We start from the raw sequence: 21910 nt of genomic DNA on the forward strand, positions 1-21910 counted from the left end.
TGGGCCTTCTGCAGATGTCATTACCTGGCTGGGGAGGTGGTGACAGCAGTGGGCAGGAATCCGTGCTAGCAACTTGCCCTCATGATGCAGTGGGGACCTGAGTCAGAACAGAGACTGCAGGAGATGCAGTAAGAAGAGTAAGTGGCTGTTTGTGATGCGCTCCTCTGTCTGTGCAGAGGTGCTCCCTTCCACATTACCTGAAAGAGATGCCTCTTCAGGAGGTATCGCCCCCAAATTCAGACTGCATCATTTGCTCACAGAGCAGAAGAAATAGGGAAAGGAAAAATTGTTTTGAAGAATGATAATGTAGAATAGGTTGCAAAAGAGAAAGATTATGTTCTGTAGGGCACTCAGGGTTGCAGCTTGGAAAAAGAAATCAAAAGGCAATTGTACCCTTCCTAAACTCAGATTTGGGAAAACATGGATTCTGCATGACGGAGTCAACCTTTTCTTCACTGTCATCCCACACCTCCAGGTTTTGAGGACCCACAGGCAGTTCTAAGTAACTGTTTTATTTCAGGCTTCTAAAAATTAATTTTAATCAAACTGATTTTTAGTATGGTTTATGTACTGTATGTAGGACGACAGCACTGACGTTACTCTGCTGTCCTTCCCGCCTAGTGCCATGATACTGTTTTTATTCTGGGGAGTTGCTCTTCAGCTGAGATTCTAGAAAACTTTGGTAAGAAAATATTTCGCTGCCACTGGATGCAGTGGGGGCCCATCTGCTTAAAAGGGCCATAAACACTAGAGGAAGCTGAAGAAAAATTTTACTTGAAGCCCCACTGCATGAGGGAGGAATGTCAAACAGCTCCCACGGCTGTTACTGTGACTGAATGCTGTTGCTGGGTGTGGGGGGCAGCTATATAAAAATGCTTGGGTTTTTTTGTCTTAGAAGCTGTTTAGAAAAGGAATACACATGGCAAACAAAATAAATCCCATAAAGGATGGGGTAACACGCAGTTCTTCAATGAGTGTGAACATTATGGCATATTTACTGTTAATGTAGGAAGGGGATTATCTGTGCCAGTAATTCCATGAGAGAAAATGTGAATTGTATTTTTCCAAGCAGATGTTTCAAGGCAAATGATGAGCTATTAGATGAAATTTGAGTGGGAAGCAGGCTGCAGAGAGTGAAGTGGAAGTATGACGAGTTACAGCACAGGTCAGAAGCCAGCTTTTAAAGTGCAGAATCACTTTGGAGACTAGGAGGTTTATTTTCAGCACACGCTGCAGAATTACGTTAAGGTCTGGTCCTCTGCTGACTCAGTTTCCCTAAGTGATGACGCATCCCTCACAGGCATATTGCAGGGCTCTTCCAGTCTGTATGCAGTACACTGGAACGTAATGTCTGTAAGGCAGATTAGCATATTCAGAAAGAAAATGCTTGAAGTTAGAGGTAAAGTGCTACAAATGATGATTTATGACTGGAAATGTGTTTGGGCATTAGCACAAATACTCACATGTCTACAAGAAGTCTCTTCTACATCAGGGTGGATCAAGAGTCCACTTTGACAACGAGAATAATTTTACCTGTCAGTCGAGTCTTCCCATACAAATCAAATTAAACAGGTTTTTCTCCAAGTGGTATTTTCTCACAGTCCACACATACCTGGAGACCTGCTTCATGAAATAAATTACCTTAAAATGAACAGAGTTAGAGGAATCTTTAGCCTATGAGCATTCCCAAACTCTTGTGATTTGTCAGATATTCATCACTTGGGTGGAAGCAGCAACCATACCAATGGAATCTTTAAAAAGAGGTTATATAAAGGTGGACTCTGTAGTACCTCTCTCCTTGTAGGACCAGTGAGCTATTGTGGAACAGGAGGAAAGTCCTTTGCTGGAAGACTTCCCAGGAGTAAGAAATGGTCCAAAGTTATAAATGTTTTATTGACAACAAAGAGGGAATTGTTAAATTAGAAGATTCAGCATCATGTGAGCGCGTCCCTTCTTTGTACTGCATAGATGTATCCAAAGGCTAGTCTCAGTGCCAGAAAGTTTGTAATCTTAAAGGTGACCTGGGCCTGATTCCCATTTAAACTGGACCCTTTTTATACCACAGAGAAGCTGCGAATATAACTTAGACCTACTTTGGGTATCACCTCAAAGTTTGATGGTGGCCTTTGTCATAAATGACAGTCCCTCCATGAAAAGACTTGTACTGTTGAGGAAGAAGAAAAAGGTATGGTGTTTTTTTTTTTTCCAAGCATGATGTTTTAAGAAAGGTATATCTGCAGTATTTGGCTAAGAGATGTAAGAAAAGGGAACACTGTGACTTGTAGCAACTCATTTTGCAGCGAAGAAGGGAGGATCTTCAGTCGCTAGTACCCTACATGCATGGGGCCCAGTTTTCTGTCACCAGGCATGCTGCTGTTTACACCTGCGCTGAGAAGTGGTTATTCTGTTTGATTTGGAGAGGCTGATAATTTCTGTGGCCCAGTGTAAATGGTGAGACAGCGAAGTGCAAAATTTACCCCCAAGCTGCTGATAAAGTGTCCCTGTGGTTTGCAGTCTCTCCAGATCGACTGGAGAGACTAATGTATGTAGTTATAGCTCATCTCCGGGGAATCTTTCTTACAGAGGTCTTTGATTTTGTAACTGAAGTGACTGTCCTGGTGTCTTGCAATAAGACATTTTTGGAAACATAAATTACTTTGACTTTTCCGTCATTATATAGCATAAAGTGTAATGTCAGCTTCTCTGTGTAGAATAAGAAGCAGTTTTTCACTCCTTTGGAAACTTCTTAAGATTTCAGAAATGCTCCTCATCTCTTGTTGGCTTGCTTAAGCAGTGCAAAATTGGAAATAAGAACAGAGTTCCTAGAATAGCCAGCACCTGTGATAGTGTAGATCCTGATATGGCCCTCATGCCAAACTGAGGAGAAAGAGAGGTGTGAAGCAGTTTGCTTGTTCTTGATGCGGTGCACTGCCTATCAAGATACCCAGGGCTTTTTCTCTGTCTCAGCCTTTCCCCTTAATAAAAAAAAAAAACCAACTTTGTCAAAGAGGGCATGATCCCATGAAAACTTATGTTTTACCAAATTCGTATTTTCTATTGCAGACCATCCCCACTCAGCATTCATTTTACATAGCAGCCTAAACAACTCCCTTGCATTTCAAAGTAGAAGCTAGAGGAGCACTATTGATTGCTTAGCTGAGCAGGTTGAGTATGATCTGCAGCCTCCTCTTACACATTGATTCCTTGTCTATACTCACTGCTTCCTGAATGTCACTGAACTGTGAGAGGCTTGCTAAATGGACAAAAATATTGATTTTTTTTTTTCCCCCCCTACTTTTATTTTTGAAAGCTCCTTATTTACCAAGCACTGAAGTAATATCAGGAAAACAAAAGGTCACAAAATAAGGCAGAAGCAAGTCGGTTCTTTCATATGTTTTTTGTTTGTTTGTTTGTTTTGTTGTGGGTTTTTTTTTTAATATGAACTTGTTTGAAACACGGGTTTTTAAAACTGTGTTTCCATCAAGAAGGGTTAATTGCCTGAGTGGAACCTTTGAGTTCAGGCTATTCACCCTCATATTTTACTATTGTCTGATTGATGCTGAACTTCTGAGGCAGTTTCCTAAATGGCTGTACCTCTTGTTATGATTTTCAGTTATTTTTTCAGAGAATTTAGCAGGCCAGCCCCAAGTATGCTGGGATTTCCTGTGCAAGGCAACCTGTGACAGTCTTTCATTAGAGTTTAATGGTGTGGTATTTTGTCCTTGTTTTGTTCTACTGGGGGTGTGATACTTTGCAACACCATGTCCAGAGAGAGGAGAAAAAAGTTCAAAGAGCACAAGCTGGAGCCGAGTAAAATGGAGAAAACATCCCAAGAGGGGTGATGGGGGATGGCGTAAGTGTTCAGAGGCTTTACTATCTGCTGATGGTCTATGTAAGCTTAGAAGTGTTTGAACAAGCAAATGGGGCTGGTTAGAGAAAGTGGAAAACTAGAACTGTTCCAGAACATCTAACAGTGTGGTAAGTGAAAAACACAGAAGGTCCTGGATATCTAATGAGACTGTTTCAACTAAACAAAAATTAACAGCAAGGTGGAAGGATGGCTAAGAACAATGAAACATGGACATATTTTATATTGGACATGGCTTTTGCTAGAAATCAAGGCAATTCTCATGCTGTCTATGCATTATGAAAATAGTCATTTCAAAATGTATAAAACAAGAGTGATACAAGTATTTTGATGAAGAGAGGTGAATATTTACGTTCATGAAATCTTTCAGATTGAAAAAAAATGCCTTCCTCTGTCCTTTTCTTAGAAAGGTTGTGTTGATAAACCTTAAAGTTTCAAATGAGTTGTGCTTTAACAGCTGCTACATCTTCACTGTAACAGTTCTAACAGTACCTATCACAGAGTGGCAAGATTGCTTGGGGAAAGAGTCCCTGTACAGAAAACTCCCCAAGGATTAATGGGTACAGTTAGAAGAGGCACTTGGAGACTCTGTTCTATTATCTGGCAGAGATGCTATGTATGGAGAGATCAGTGAGAACCTTTGAAAGTTATTAGCTTGCTTGAGAGGAGCAGCTGTCATTTGATGAATAAATATTGGATGGTCAGTGATGCTCACAAGCCCCCTGACATCCCTGCTCATTCTTTCTGGGCCTTCGAACAGGCTGAGAAAGTTTGAAATCAAGCATATGGATCCAGCTCTGTCAAGACAAAAGGCATCACTTTTTCTGTGTTGCTGTGGCTGGATGGAGTCTTAACAGCCTCATCCGCCCCTGGTTATCAGTTCAGTAGTAGAAACGATTTGTCCCCGTTGCCATTTTAAAAGTCATTCAGTTTTGTTCATTCATCTGACTTTAGTTGCAGGTCAAGTAGGTCTGTACTTTCCTTTTGTTAGTAGGGAGGGTCAAGCATTATTCCTTTTATTTTGTAGTGGAGAGTCACACAAAACTTGGATACTTTGGGGCTTTAACAAAAATGTAGAAGAATGTGGGATGGGTGCTCCTCTCTGACATCTTCAGACTTTACCAGTAAGCAGCTGTTGGACAGTACAGGTGATGAGTGTGCATTCTGTGAATGGGATCACTATTTCCCTGGTAGATACATCTCTTTTATGTTACATGGGTGGAGTGGATAGTAAAATTAAATGTCTTTGTGTTTATTTAGGCAGTAGTCAGAGGTGAAAAAGACACACATTAACTTTGTACAGGTTTGGGGAGCAGAGGGGTTGTCATGGATTAGATCCAGAAAAGCTGCTGTAGGTGCATGAGATCCCATTCTCATACTTCTTAGAGTTAGGTGTGCGCATCACTCTGTCTCACTTGAACTTTCTGTCTTCATCTTCATTGCCACCATATGTTTTGGATATCAGAAATGAACGATAGCAAGAGTCAGGACAGCTTTCCACTGGTGGTTTATTTGGTGATGCCTTCATGTATCTGGACACACTGTTCCAAACCACTTTCATGGGAGACTGATCTTCAGTACAATTCATAGGGCCTAAGTCCAACCACCAGCCTGACTTCTTCAAAAATACAGGCTACGAGTTTCCAACTTTTTACTTTACCTTCAGGAACAGACCTGTGTTGGCCTTGAGGCTTTAGAGAAAATAGGACCACTCTTCCTTTGGTTGATCATCTCACTGCTATGCCTTTTTTAAAAAACTATGCCTACTAGATGTTCTCAGTGGAATGGTCTTTTTCCTCTGAAATTTGGCCCACATTCTCCTGTTGTGAAATTCTTGAGGTTGGGGTTGTGTGTAATGTTCCACTTTTGAGCACCCACTGGTAAATTTAGTAAATCTGTCATTTATGCTCAACAGAGTCATTTAACTGCAGGAGCTCACCAGTACAATTAACCCTGTTCCATCAAAACGAGGAGCTGATTATCTTGGCATTCACAGGAGCATAGAGCACAGTTAGAGTGCTGCGGTTTCTGGCCCTCCCGGAGCAGTATTACAGTCAATTGATTATTTTGTTAATTTGTTCTGCATCAGTATCCTGCTGGTTTATTATCATCCAAGTGACTTTATGCACCATGCATAAGTACAAGTATATTAAAAATCAATACTTGAACCTTTTTTTTTTCTTGTAAAGATCTTATCATCCATGGGCTACCTTCTTTGATACATGACCTTCATTCTGATAGCTAGTAACTTTTACATGATTTACTCACATGCTAATAAAGTAGCCGCTCAGATTTTGCTCTCTACTTAATCCTGCCTCCTAATGAAAAAGGAATAAATGAATTAAGAATGAAATAAACAAAAGGCTGGTATTGCTGATAAATAGTAAGAAAATCTCATTCCTTCACTTGGTTCTAACAAGTATCATCCTTCACAGGCTCAGATAATTTAGAGATGGTCTTATCAGAAGCTCGAGTCTTACAAATGCTGTTTTTCCTGCTTCAGTTAAGAGAAACAAGTATCTAAAAGATGGCCTGAGGTTGCGTTGTGCATTGGATCGAGGGCTGGATTCCAGGTCTGAATTTGACACAAGTACATGGGATTATGGCTGTTACAAGATCACAATATTTTCCAATGATTTTCTACCGTTGCACATGCGAAAATGTTCTTTCTTGTGTGTGTTTTTGAGGCATATTACCTGCGATGTGATACGTAATGCATTTATGTTACTAACGTCACGGGGAGACCTGCTCTTCTTTTAAGAAGAAAACCGTAAGATGGAAGTAGAATCAGATGCAGTCCCTCTCCTGAGCTAGACTAGATATAAAAGCACAAGTTCCCAGCTCTGGAAAAACACCATTTTTCTAATGTAGATACCCACCTGGCAAGAAGACTAGGATTCTCCCGAGTCAGCTATCTGCAACCCTAAATGGGCAGTTCTCCACTTAGATCAATGGGTTTGCATCATCCTGTTCCAAGTTTGTTGAACTGAGGATTTTTTTTCTGGAATATAGGGATGTTATCTGATCTTGGAATCATTACTTTCTAGACGTATTTTTATCGAGAGAAAGGCAAGTTCTTACCCTGTGCTGACTATGGTTGTGATACAAGGCAACTCAATGAGGCAGTTTGTAGCTTATGTAAGTGAGAAGCTACCAAGGCCTTACCCAAACCTTTCAACTCATTTCATGACAGAAATGCCTAATCTTTTCTGGATGCAATTGTATGCGTTACCATCATTTGTGAATGTGAGGAAAAAGCACTTGTTTCTATAGTGAGAAAGAGGCCTCAGAATTTCTGAGGCTATTATGTCTGTGGATGGTAACATCCTGTATGCTTTTTCTTCATGTGAAATATTCAGAAAATAGCCTGCAGAGTGGTTTTAGTTCAGAGAAGGTTATACCTCCTTGAGGGGTAAATTTCCTTGTCTCAGGAAATTGTAATATAATGTAATATAATATAATACAAAAAAATAAATTGTATTTTATTGTGAAGATGGAACAAATCAGACAAATGAGATGATCCTGAAGAGGGAAACCAGCCTGTGCTATTTCTGTAAATTGCTCCTCCACTTCCTCCAGGTTGTCTTAAAAAAAAAAAAAAAAAAAAAAAAAAAAAGCCAGGGCTCCGCAGCATTGCTTTTTAATTAGTAGAAATCCTTTTTGTACTAAATCCCAATTCAGTGTCTTAATGCAGCAGGTCCTGCAGAGCCAGCAAGCTTGTGTGGGAGCACAAATGCATGAAATCTTTCTCTCTGGCATCTCTCTAAGTGAGGGTTGGCTTCTGTTCATAATTATTTTCTGTGGTGACAGCTCGGGGTTTGCAGTCACAAGCAGAGAGGCAGGGGTGGTAACAGAGGAAGGCGTAATGACAGGTGATTGCTCTGTTGTCTCCATGGCATCACTGAGCCTTATCTTAGAGGTATCAAACAGTGCGCTTATACCTTTCTTTACTTTGTACAGATACCTGGTGCCACTACACACACCTAGTATGGGTCCTACTTAGTCACTGTCCTCTTTCCAGATAATTTTGTATTAGGTTTTTTTCTCTATTTTCAGTCTGCCCTGCTTTTAATGAACCTGCACAAGTAACGGAAACACACGTGTGAATGAAAGCACTTACCAATTCAGTATTTTATCATTTGGTACCTTTAGTTAAGGTGCTAGAATTCTTACAAGTATATTTTTAGAAACATTTGATACTGCCTTTTTAGGGCACGCTGCCCCATCCTGCTCACTCTGAATTGGTATTAGGTTTTCAGGGTTATAATGAAGCAATGTAGCAGTGAAGAAAATAGCTTTTAGCCCCCATCAGTTAGATCCCAGTTTCATCTCAGCCTTAGGCACCTCATTGAGCACTGTCTTTTGAGGCTCCTGCTTTAATTAGCAGAGACAGGAGGACACTTCCAAGAATGACTCAACTAACCTAAGATCTGATTTAATCTTTGGATGAATTTCTCCCCTGTTGATTTTGACTGACACTATATGAGTTACTGTGACATGGCAGTATAACTCCTGTATGTGTATTCTTAATCAGAAATGGCAAAGCCACATATGTAGAAGTGGTTCTCTGAGTTATTAGATTATTTTAATAGCCATGCTTTTTTTTTTTTTTTTTTTTTTTTTTTTTTTTTCCCCCCCCCAATAAAATGCCTAAGAAAATGTTAGGGGTCTTTACTGCCTTCTTGCTGCACCTCAAAGTGTACTCAGTTTATGGTTTTAAGCGTTTCTCTTTGATCAAGAAGGCTAGAGTTTTTTATATATATTTTAATTAAATGTTGTGACTCTTCGTGATACCTTGGTTGCAGGTGTACTAAAGAGTACAAAAAGAGTATGCCAAACTTGACAGCACTTCTGCAAGGTCTGGGAATATATTAGCACATACTGTAACTCCAATTACAACCATTCAGTGGTCTCCTTTAGAGTGCTCTTTTACATGGGTATAAATAAGATGGTTATGGTCTGACATTTCTAGTTCCTGCCTCCAAAGATATTTGTGTGTCTGACTTCTCTTATTTTCGACAGTGTTTACGTAAATGTTTTTGTGGATTTGCTGTTGATAAAGAAAAGGATCTCTCAAAAATTAGGCTACTTGTTGTTTCATAACCACTATTTTTGTATCTTGCACTTCAGCCAGTGAGGTCAGTTTAGTGGCTTTTTTGCCCTTTAGTTTTTCTTGCCAGTGTATTTATTTATCATTTATTTATTTCAAGGATAATTCCTGAAACTTGATCGCTTTACAAGATGTGTTTTTGAGAACCTCAGGAGTATGATGAAAGCACACAACACCAGATTTTTTTTCTTCCAGCAAATCTCTTTGGCAGGAAGGGCTGTCTAATACTCTGAAAATGCCCTGGAGAAAAATCTGAAAAAGTAAAAGCGTGGTTGAGACCTGCATCCTCATTTTATGAAATACCTGTAGGTTGAAACAGTGACATATTGGAAATTAGTTAAAGATTTTATCTTCTAATAAAAACAATGTTTTGATTTTGGTGGCAATGAAAAAGAAAAGTATGGCAAGAAGATCCATGACAGCAATGATGCCTGAATATGGACTTTTTCTTATGCACATTGTTGGGTGTCTAAAACATGTTCAAGCTGTAGCTTTCCTCCAGATAGGATGCTTCTGGGTGTCTCTCCTCCACATAGTCATTGTAGTAGTCCCAGAAATCTTACCTCTTTGCAAATTTTGATTGAAATCAGTCATTGGTTTAGAAGTTGCAAGTGAATGACACGGACACAAACAGCGTGATTTCATGATCCTTATCTTTTGTGAGAAGGAGGCTAAAAAATCTGTGTATATGTGGTTAAGAGTGTTGAACTAAAGATGGAAAAATTAACCCTTCCAGGTAAGGAAAGCTGTGCAACAGGAAGGCTTCAGCAGAAGGAAGCGAGGATACAGAGACATCAATGATATTGACATCAACATGAATGATCCTTTATTTACAAAGCAATGGTACCTGGTAAGTTTTGAAAGAAAAATCACAGTAATTATAACTAAATAATTGGCATTCAAGCCATTCTGTGCTGTTGCAATGTTTTGCAAGACTTCTTTCCAAATATGTCACAGGAACTTGGGAATGGATCCAAGGCTTGGTCCTGTTGTTTTTAACTGTACCTCTTTTATGCTGGGAAGACCCAGCACATTTCAAGAGTTAAATTTCATTTCAGTCAATGGAAAGATCCTTAGAAGGCTTGAAAGAGAACTGTATTGGTGTCCTGTGGGCATTCCTGCTGTGCTGATGTGACCCCTAAAACTGCATATGAATCATGTCTTTGAGCTCTTGCCAGGTAAAATATTGTTATAGAAGTGTAACAAAAACTTCTAGTGTATTGGCTAGAAAAAGTTGAGGTTTTTCTTTTCTTTTCTTATGGAAATTTGAATATTACTTGATTTTCTTCTGTCAAAAGCAGAACAGCTGAAAACTGATGAATTTTGGCTTAAGCTAGTGTCAAAAGAAAGTGATATTTTGCTAAATTGTTTCATTTTTAATGTGTCATATTTTATAGGGAGAAGTCTTTAGTCATAAAAGAAAAATTAATTTTTTACATGCAAGTAACAAAAATTATATTTTTCTATGTAAAAAGTTGGTAATTTTGGTCAGTTTTATTGTTGCAACCCATTTATGATTAAATACTTACCAAATGTGGTACTGCCTTGTTAACTTAATACGGGTCTTTTTGCTTAAGAATACTGTTTCTTACTCTCTTTCCTTTTAATTCATTTCTTACGTTTTATGACTCCATCCAATGCGGCTGGGTTGGTTTTGGTTTTTTCCCCAAGACAGGAGTTTTCAGATGAATGAGGACACATTAGCATGGATGGGACTTCATTCTTCATAAGATGATAAAGTGTAGCTTAATTCACTTCTTTCTGGTACTTCAGTCAAAAAATGTGATAAAAATACCTTTTTTATGAAGCTAAACATTTTTTTAGATTATAAAGTACACTAAAATTTTAGTGTTTTGAAATGAGATGTGTCTGACAGAATTGAACATTTTTTGCATGCGGAACAGCAAAAACCATATTATTTTTCCTGTGGAACTTGAAAAATTTGCAAATGAGGTTGGTAAATGTGAGTAATGCCTAAAGATAGGGGGGATTGCCTGTACTGCAGAACCATAGAATCGCGCACACACAAGGTTGGGGAGTACCCTTTGAAGTTCATCTAGTGAACTTTCCTGCTTAAAGAAAGGCTAACTTGCTTATCAGAGAAGTTGTTTCTGGTACTAAACTCAGTGGTCATGAATTTCAGTAGATCCCTCCCTTCAAGCAAAAAGCATTTCCTGCTCGTAAAAAAAAAAAATCTTCTGTAAAATCCATTGGTCTAACTTTTGTCTGGATTGGCCTGCTGCCCTGATATGCGTATGTAGAAAAGTTCTTTTTTGAGGTCCAAAAGATTCAGTGTTTAACCAAATATTATAAACCACAAAGAAGTGAATTTACCCAGCATTGTGTTTTTTTTGTTTTGTTTTCTGTTTTGTTTTTTAACTGCTGCATTACTGCAGTAGATATGATTACGTGCAGATGTACACTTCAAAACAAATGGGATATTTTCCATACCAAAGATACATGCAAAGACATAAAGCAAAATTCAGTGGCTGTGGAAATGTATCAAGTAAAAAAAGCTATTCTTCTTCTTTTTCACTGATGTATTAGATTAACACTGGTCAAGCAGATGGGACTCCTGGACTTGACCTTAATGTAGCTGAAGCATGGGAGCTGGGATACACGGGGAAGGGAGTAACCATAGGAATTATGGATGATGGTAAGTGGAGACTTGAGTGCTAATTTAATATTTTTAAGTAGCTTTTTCCATGTAATCAAAGTCAAAAAAAAAGATTAAAAAGTAATAATGGATTGCTTCTAGTGGTGAGACTACCAGTTTCCATAAAGACTTTGAGATCTTCAGGGAAAATATGTTACAAAGACTTCACTAGGGATGCTGAAGCACGGATACTCAAGCATTAACAGTAGCTTGCAATTATCACTCAAATATCTTCCAGGGCACTGTAACGGCCATTAAAGGAAGGACTGCCCTTGACTTCTGCAGGCACTGGCTGGGGGATGTAATTGCTGTGCAAAAAGTACTTAAGAAAACCAATTTATGGGTTACATTACTTTCAAAGTCAGACTTGACATCTGAAATAATTAAACACTTTCATGCTGAATGTCAATAAATACCTGCATATTAAATGAAGGTCAATAAAGACCTGCATATTAAATACATTACTAATTTGAGGGTGAATTCAGGGAAGATGAAGATAAAAGGTAGTGTTGGAGTCACAGCTGTTCTACTCATGGATTCCTGCTGAAGTACAGGAATTCTGCGCAGTCTTTTGCACTTTCCTTTGGGCTAAATTTTGAATGTTTTTCTTTTATGGTGGCTGAATAATATTAAAAATAAATAAACAAAATGTCTGGATCCACATATGTTTTCGAGGGTTAGTTGAGATCTGTCATCACTTATTTCTGTTCCTCACCTGATTACTCCGAAGAAAAGATTTTTGTGGAAGAAAGTAGACTCAGACACCTGTATATTGATGAGAAATCAATCTCATGTGAGAGATGATGTCTCATGTGATGTCATGAGAAATCACAATTTCACAGATTTTACAGAGGCAGGCCTTAGCTTTCAGAATAACCAGGCATGACTGGGATGGGGACGATGACAAACCATTTGAGCTTCAGGTCAAATAAAGCTGTTGGTCTGTCAGATAAAACTTTTAGAGAAGGGGGCAACTTGCCTTATATTCACTTCCAGTAACTCCAGGAGAGGGCACCTGAATAACATTCTTCACTGGGGCTTTTGTTGTCCATCTACAATTTGGATCAGTAAGGCTCTCCACAAACACAGGGGGTCTCTTCATGCAAATCTAGTGCTCAGGACTCTACAAAATGGCAGGTAATAGTTCCATTAGGATAACCACAATAATATGACATTCTCCTTGCAGGTAAGATTGAGCGTGTAATAGTGTGGTGGTTGGAGACATGGGGCAGAGTAATGTTCAAAACGTAACAGGAGACTGGTGGCCATTTCTCTGTATGTTTTAGCTGGATATGTAATAGGTCAGCTTATCCTATCTGAGTGTAGATCTGTTGCTTCTGTCACACCATCCACTGAGATTTGTATATTTGCCGTATGTAGAAAGATATCATGCATTAGAATGAGTATATTCCACACCACTGCACTGTTAGAATCTTTAGCACTCTACCAAGGTGTGGAGCCTATGATCAGATACTTGCTTAAATGGCCTAATCCAATATTAAAAGTTCTCTTTCATACACATAATCCAAAATGTTGGCCTTGGGGATCTCTCAGTCTAGTTTAGGTAATTTTCTGTCTACTTTACAATTTTCAGTGGTTAAAAATATGCATTTTTATATCCTTTAAGGATCTGGTGCTCACTGATCTTGTTTGTTTTGTTATGCTTTGAGATAATAGGACTTGTATAAAGATAAATTATGATTTAAACTAATCTTAATAAGTAAATATGATCTAATCTATAGACTGGGTCAATAAATTTTGTCACTGAGCTCACCTTTTCAATTGGCACCTAGCTTTTGACATAAATGATTGAAAACTCCTAGCTGGGACTGCATCAGAAGTGGTACATCAGTTGAAAAGTCCACATTTAAAAACTGGAATCTTACTTCAATTAGTTGCATTATTCACCATGATCATTCCTGTGGTTGCAAATGAGTCTTCTTTTGTTCCGTAATCATTAGAAAATCTGGTCTAAAACTCTTAACCTTTGGTTTCTGTTCTGTCACTATCTTATTGCAGGAATTGATTATCTGCATCCTGATCTTGCATCAAATTACGTAAGTACATGCTGACCTTTTCTGTAAAATGTGGATTTTCTTATTGCTGTAGTCCCTCTGCTACAAAATTTTAAATAATGAGTGGAACAACAATACAGCTGAACTGCTGATCTTACAGATGATATATTTCACATTGAAAGCAGCAGACTAAAAATGGGACTGCCTGTGCAAGGCATGGAAAGATGACAGGGCTCTTTGTAGAGGAATGACAGTGGTGCCTCACATTAAATAAGCTGCAGCTTGCAATATTGGATTTAGGACAGAAATGAGTAACCTGGGAATTGGCTCTAAATCTTGCTATTAAGATGCAGAATGCACCTGTCACTTGGAGGGCCACGGAGCTGTGGGCTGTGGCAAGGCACATATTAGCCTTTGAAACCTCCAGGAACAGCTTAATTCTTTTATAACAGGTGATTTGATCCAGTGCTTCAAAGCATGTGCAGGGCAGATTGTGTATTCTCAGCACTGCTGTATCAGTTGATTGTTCTCAAACCTACCTCAGGCTTCAGACCTTTGGTCTAGATGATTTTTATGTTTCTTAATTCTTCCAGGCTCTCCCCAGCCCCCCACTGACACTAGCGCTCCTATGTCCAGGTGTCTACAAGGGCTCCCAGCAGCCCTGGACTGTAGGTTGCCTTTGTGGTATGCTGCTCTCAAACTGTGCTTGTGGTAGCCCCTTGGGCAGCGGGCATCAAGAAGTGGTGGCTCCTTGCCCAGGGGGGTTGCGGTGTCTGTGCTTTGAGGTCTTGCTATCCTCCTGCAGTCAGTGGCTTCCCGAGAGAAGGCCAGGCGTCGTCAGCTGAGCAATGTGGCTTAGTGTGCGATTGCAATTAAATGGAAAGAAGGACAAAGACAACTAGAAATTGTGGTAAAAACATGAGCCATTCAGACAGAGCAGCTCCAGAATGAGAAAAAGTAAGACAGTTACTTTTACATACTTGCAATTTGGAAAATAACAACACACAGGATGAAAATGTATTTGTTATTGCAAGTAGCAAAGCACATTTGGTGGAGAATAAATGGATGTAGAAGGTGTTTACTTTGGACAAGGAATTTGGGAAATAGCTGTCCACAGAGGTGAAGTACAGGACAGCCAGTTTTACTCCTTATGAGCTGACTTAATAACTTGACAGCAGCTAATTAAATCCTGTGCCCTGACTGTAAAATTCTCTCTAAGGAGGAATAACTCAGTAGGATGTTCCCATAAATTGATACAAATAAAGAAGTTTGTGAAAGGCAGCATTTATCTTTGGAGGAATTGTGCTCTGTGTCTATGTTCTACCATACGGTCTGGGCAAAGCACACCCTCTTTACTCACTTTTTCAGCAGTGGACATGGACAAAGTATGTGGGAATATTTCGGTTTTAAACATCATATTTCAAATAAACAAGCAAAAAGTCTGTATACCACATCTGATATAATGTCACATAGGAACAGTTCCATTGTTAACAGTGAAGCTAGGATCATGCCCAGAAATAAAAAATAGATTTTTCAGTAATACAGTGTTTTCTAATTCTAAAAATATTTTCTGTTTGATGGATAAATATTTGTCAGGCTTAGTAGAAATGTCTTGGTTTTAGAGTGGCAATAGTGAGTATTCTGGAAATTAATAGAAAAGACACAGGCATGATTCTAGAAATCAGGAAATAGTGGAGCTGGAGAGAAACCTGAGAGTTCAGAAAAGAAATATTGAGATGAATATTGGAGAAGAAAAGCTGTCTGGGCTTGGGGACAACAAACTTTTAATGGCAGTCGTGAGAGACTTGTGAGGAGACAGATCTTGAGATGAGAATCTGAAAAGCTTTGCCTAGGAGCGACTTTGTCCAAGCATGGGGCGGTCCAGTACTAGAGCTACGGTCAGGCTGTGAAGGGTCAAAATGAGGGCAATGCAAAATGCAGAATTGGGCATCGCTTGTGCAGGGCAGATCAGTAGTCAGACACAGGGGAGAAAAAACTGAGGAACGAGTGGTTGGTAAGACAGTCATTAAAGGAGCAGCAGAAACCCCATCTGAAAGATCACAGTGTATAGCTCATCTTTATTGCCTGAGGTTCACTTTTAATTCCGTGCTGAATATACCAGAGGACACAGGAAGGAAACATGGTGATAAATTAGCACATTATAAGCAAAGTAACCAGTAAAAGGGTAAACTTGGTAACCAGTAAGAGGTGCTGGCACCTCTTCACACAGAGCCGGCTGCAGTTGCTGTGGCTGACTGGAGAGCAAGGCTGACTCCTGCTCCTGCTGCTAAAATCTGCCATCTCCTCCCTCGCCCAAGTAGAGCACAGCTTGTTGCTGGCTTGGTTCACCTGCACTTTGCCTCTTCTCCTCTCCCTGTGAAGCTGCAGAGGCCTCCTTCAGTCCTAGGAGATCCTGCTCTGACAGCATCTGCTGCATCTCCGGGACCACGGGGGCAGTTTTTCCTAGTAGGTAGTAATATGGGCATGAACTAAAGACAAGCACTTAAATTCAGCTGGAGGAAAGATCAGTTTAGACATAAAAATGCAGCGAAAGAGTCTCTTAAGGAACGAGCTGTTAACTTGCTTCTGGCTGGCGTAGCAATGGCGTAGCACCTTTGTGCAATTCCTATACCACATGCTTTGTGTTTCACAACATTTGCACTTTGGGGCAGCTTTCTCTTAAGTTATATTGTTTATTTTTAGAAAATTTAAAGCCTGCAGCTTATGTTTCTCAAGTGTGCAAATGCCTGCATACCCTGGCAATGTCTGTACATCTTGCTTGGAAAATTGGGAGCAATTAGAAAGTCTCTCAAAGGTGGTGGTTTTGGCACTTGGGCATATTCCAGTATAAAAACTTGGCATTGGTTACTCAGTTTAATTTGGCTTTTATGGTTTTGAGTTGCTGGTTTTCTTGCTTGAATAGTTTAATGGGGGTTAGCACTTAGACAAGACGGAGGGTTGGGGAAGAGAAAGAGCTTTCTAAATAAAAAATAATTCTGTATTTTCTCCTTAAAATTGCTGAACTATGACCTATCGTATGGAGTGCACTTCTATCCATATTTTTCTTTGCAGTTTCTGAGCTTTCCAGCTTGAATCCTCCATTTATCTTTTTAATGCACTTTATATACATGGAAAGGAGTGTGCCTGCTCATGGTCTGGATGGACTGCTCTCCCAGCACCCCCTCCCAGCTTGCTGCAGTATAGCTACTTGCTTTTCTGGGATCGGGGGGTTATGGCAAAGATGGAATTTTCCATTCTGCACCGTGAATGCAGAGAGACTCATTGTCAAATGATCGATATTTTCTTCCAAGCCTTGGAAACCCTGCAGAGGTTAAGCCTTCAGGAAATTATTTTTTTTTTTTCCCACAAAGAGAACCCTTCATTATGAACTGATAATTAAAAAGCTGGAGCCTAATGTGCTCCATGTTTTTTTTTTCAACTCAGACTGTACATACAAAGCCAGCAATTTTCAGGACTGACTTCTCCAAGATACAGCATCTGAGAAAGAAAAGTGAAGTAGCAAGGGCTGCATTTTAGATATGTCTAATAAAAGAGGAGAACAGCAGCTGTGAGGGGTGTACATTACAAATTTCAGTACATTGTTTTAAAGAAAAATCTAAAAGAGAGCAAATGATGATTTGTTGTGCCACAAACAAATATAAGCTGATCTCTCTCTTGCATCAGTTTTTATTGTGGTACTTTTATACTTGACCAATGTCTGCTTGTGAAGGTCAGTGTAGCTGCATTATCCCATTTACAGCAGCAGGGAGGTGATCATCTCCTGTAAGTGGGTTTGTCTCTGATTAGCAGTAGTGAGGAAAATTGGGATCCCACCAAGAGACTTGGGCCAGGAGTAAAGAATTGCTGGTTTCAGTGTCTGAACTCTGCCTGAAGCTGAAAGCTTGTTTAAAAAACAGCTGGGGATGGAGAGGGAATAAGACAAACATTTACTGTAGGAAAATCAGAGGTGACTATGTGAATACAAAGTACTGATACATGTAAAATGAGAATCATGCCCCAGTTCTTAGATAGTAATATACTAAGATAAGAAAAAATATTTTGAAATTTGTGGAATTACACAGATGTAACATGCGCAGACAAATACGCAATCTTCCTAGCAGCTCTTCATTGCTGCCTTTCCCCTAACTTTCTGTGTTTTCTTCTCTGTGGCGTTATCTTTATGGTACAACCTTATGTTCTGTCTTCCAAGGTCCTCTCCAGCTGTCATACAAGAGGGATGCAGGAAAAGGTTTGCTGAGGAAAAAAAGGCTCTATGCGAGGAGCGAGGGAAGACTTTCTGCAGTTACCCTGGGGTTAATTGAAGTTTACTGTCATCTACCATTTCTTATTCAAATGTGAACAGCAGGTGATCTTACTTATCTTCTCTTTCCACTCTGGCAACATCTCCAAACACAAAGCAGTCTTTCTCTCCCAACTTCTGGTAACGTCACCAGCTAATATGATAACAGCTCTTGCCACCTTGCTGAGAGGCACAGAAGCATATTTTTGGAGTAATTATCTTATCACTTAAGGACTGAAATGTTCTACTTCTGTTATGAGCTGCAATTTCCATTGTTTGCTAGAAGAACAAAACCATCATTGAATAAGCTTTACAGCCACGGAAGAAATAAGAAATAATACAGGCAATAAATTATGCACTGCAATATGTGCAGCAAAGCTTAGCAACAGCATAAAGGATCTTCTTTCCTTTAGAAAGTCTGTGTTTCCTTCATTAGCATGAATTTCTGAGGATGCCTTGGGCTACCTGCATGCTACTGAAAGGACTGGTAAATCGTTCTGGAGGCCATGAGCCTCACCTCAGTAATTTACCAGGATAAGTCATCAGTATCTCCACTAAAATCACTGGGGCTTAATGGTGGGGTTTTGTAAGTTGACAGAGCTCCATTGGCATCTGTTGAACTGTGCTGCTTTGACTGTGATGATCTGCCCCGCAGAAATCCCAGCTGATGTAATTGCCTAAGTCAAACAGGGTTCACATATAACTTTGTTGCAAGAAAAATGTTACCCTTCCAAGACTGAAATGTGCTGGAAACCCTCTGAAGATCCTTGAAAAGCTCCCAGTTGTCTCTACGCGATCATCATTAATATCAGCCCAGGGGGTCCACAGGGAACGTAAAGCCCAACCATCGGTCAGGTACATACTTGCGTGGCGTCAGGAGATGATTTCAGTTAGCTTTATGAGATCCAGTTCTTACGACACGATTTTCAAAAGGGCCTGAGACAGTTACACTGCCATTTCCTACTGCATTTCAAAGAGTTATTGAGCACATGCACTAGACTCAATTTCAATAAACCTGTACTGCTAACACATCAAAGCTATGGGCAAGCTCTGCGTGCTGGCCATTGTTACCAGTACCTGTTTTGATTGCAACGTTGAAATAACACTTCCATTATTAAAAAATAAAGAACAGAATAAACTGTTTCAGATGTTTCAACACATCACTATTTGGGTTTTGGGTTGGTTGTTTGGTTGAATTTGTTTTTTTTGGTGTTGCTTTGGAGTTGGGTTTTTTGCTAACAGGTTTTCTAAAATAAACAGTCTCATAATAATTAAAAGTTATCAATCCACATCCTTTTACTAACACAGAAAATTCAGTAAGTGCGCTGTTTGATGGATGCTGTTAAAGCAGATTGTGGCAGAAATTTCATCAAGAAATTGTTGAGACAAAATGAAACCCCTCTTTTGCCAGCATAGAAGGATGGATTAAGTGTTTAAATGCCAGGCTGACTGATACCTTAGCAACCAAAACTGATGGCCTTCTCTTGGGCTGTTTTTGCTGCTCAAGTGGCTTCTGGCAGCCAGGAGGCTGGTTCTAGTGTTTAGAAGATGATCATTCAGGACATGCAAGACAATGAAGTTTCACCGGCATAAATTAGAAATTATTGGGGAGAGAATGAAGTTTTCTGTTTCAGACTTGGCTATTTTTTTCTGTTATTCTGTGCAGGATCAGGTTCTGGGCTCATCTCTGTTCTGTGCAATCTCTTTTCTTCTCCTAACGTATGAAAGGCTGAAAAAGAGATGATGCCTTCTCTGATAAGGTCGAGCAGGCAAATAAGGTTCTCTGTGTACTTGAAAGGGTGTCCTGAGTTTGTCACATACAGAAAATGCTTCACATCTTGGAAAACATAATGGGGTCCTGCAAATAGCCCTCCTGTGCTCCCAACAGCAACTGTTTTTGCGGGTACCTGTCGCAGCAGTGCTCTATACTGAAATGTAAATAAGGTGACTGTACAGTTCCTCTTCCCTGCTTTAGAGCTACTTAATACGAGCACTGCTATCAGGAGAGAGAAGCTGTGGTACTATGTAAAGGAGATGTCAGTGTCTTCTTAATTAATGAAAGATAAAAATGTTTTGTAATCACAGATGTTATTACAGCCTTCTAGCTTTCAACTCAATTAGAAAGATGGAACAGCAGAAAGTATTTGAAGACTGTTTCTTCTCTGGATTATTTAATATGGCCAGAGGGCATAGAAAGAGGTTTTTTCTGCAAAGGAGGCTGCTGCTTGTGAAGGAGGTGTGATTGCCTTAAGGAGAGATGATTTGTGTCACATACAGAGCTGTGTTTGCAGCTGAAAACTGGATTTCTCCCACTGAAAGATGTTATGCTAACTGCTTTCCTAAAGCCCATTGTGAGAGATCTGGACCCTGAATGCTTGGCAGGTCCTGGGGCTTGGTGCTTAGTGCCATCTATACAGCTGGAGTTGGCATTGCTGCACTGATGTTGACCTCTTCAGGGGGATGTACTCATTTATACTGGCTAGAAAATACCCTGAAAATACAATTCCTTTGGAATCAGAAGGATACTAACATATTATAGTTGCATTTGCCTGAGATTATTTTCAGAGTAAGGAATGCTGCATGAAGTTTCCAGCTTTATTCTGTATTAGGACCATCTGACAGGGGTAATCTTCAAGTTAAATGCATGCCTGGTGTGCAGGCAATATGAGATGGTGCCAAAGACACTTGCTTTACAAGCTAAACACCACACATTGTCTGCAACATCTATTTTTCTCTATAATCAATGCACTTAATTAATCAGCTGCATACTGAGAAAGTGCAAGGTGGCTAATCGCTTCAATCATTAAGCAGTGGTATTAATTTTCACTTAAGGCATCATCTGTGGAAAATAAATTAAGATTGTTGAAATGAGAAATGCACAGGGGTGGAAGAAAGTGGATAAGGACATTTCTGCATCAGTTCTGGTTGACGCTTTTGAAATTGGCTTGTGTCTCTCTCCAGGGTTTCTCCAAGTAAGTTTTTTGGAAAGATTTTCTTTTTTTGTTTGGGCAAGAAAAGTAGAGGAAAAGGTGTTAGTGCTCACTGTTTGCTCTGAAGGACCTGGTATTGCTTTGTTTTAGTTTTTTATTACCTTCCTTTCTGCAGACCAGTTAGCTTTTGGAACTGGCCAGGAATCTTCCATTAGAACAGTATTTTTTCTAGGAAAGATGAGTGTTTTATAAAATCAAAGTGTCCAAGGGAAGTGAAATTTTGAATGAGTTCAACCTGATTTTAAATATTTGACTTCTAGAGTGCATTGAATTAAAACAGCAGCAATAAAATCCCAGTCTGGTGCATGGTCCGCTTGGGTGAACAGGGTCAGATACATGGTCCCCTGGAGGCAGTGTGCATCAGGTGATTTTAAGAAAACCAAGTTCAACAAAATAAAATAAAGAGGTTCTGTTTCCCCAAAGTGAAAATACCACCTTTTGGGTTGAAAAAGGCAAAAACATTTTTGAAGATTTTTTTATTTGGAAGCTTTTAAAATTTTCCTTTTTTTCCCAGTAATTATATTATAGTTAATATAACCATATATTAATTATATTAACTATACTCTTTAAGATACTAACCAGTGTTGAAATCCTTGAATATCCATAAGCATTGAAATGGCACTTGATTAAATTTCATTCTGTAGTTACATTTTGGCTACAGAGGTGTCACCAGGGAACTCTGAATTAGATAGCACATGTGGGGAACACTAGTCCCTCTCGAAGCTTCATCAGAATTTGCAGGTGTTAGGGAGAGATTTTGAGGCCCAGTGGTGATTTTGGCAAGGAGAGTCTCAAACTCACTGTTAACTAGTGGGTGCACAAGTGGTTTTAAAAGGAGAGTTTGGGCCAAGCCCTTTGGGTAAGCCAAACTTGCAGAAGAGGAGGGCAGGGAGGGATGAGGAGTCTGCTTTATTCTGCAAAACCATAATAGCCTAAATACAGTAGATAAAGATGCAGATGATCTCCAAGAC

The 21910-nt window shown here is 39.5% G+C and overlaps 1 protein-coding gene across 1 annotated transcript in view; it reads left to right on the forward strand.

Annotated features, from left to right (window-relative positions):
• PCSK2 (proprotein convertase subtilisin/kexin type 2) overlaps positions 1 to 21910 on the forward strand; it is a 100617-nt gene that overhangs the window by 36177 nt on the left and 42530 nt on the right. The window contains exons 4-6 of the mRNA XM_026844692.1: positions 9715 to 9828; positions 11526 to 11634; positions 13654 to 13691. Coding sequence (XP_026700493.1) covers positions 9715 to 9828; positions 11526 to 11634; positions 13654 to 13691 — 261 coding nt within the window. The remainder of the gene's footprint in view (positions 1 to 9714; positions 9829 to 11525; positions 11635 to 13653; positions 13692 to 21910) is intronic.

Source organism: Athene cunicularia (assembly GCF_003259725.1).
Source record: "Athene cunicularia isolate RWA chromosome 3 unlocalized genomic scaffold, athCun1 chr3_part1, whole genome shotgun sequence".
Classification (NCBI taxonomy): Eukaryota; Metazoa; Chordata; class Aves; order Strigiformes; family Strigidae; genus Athene; species Athene cunicularia.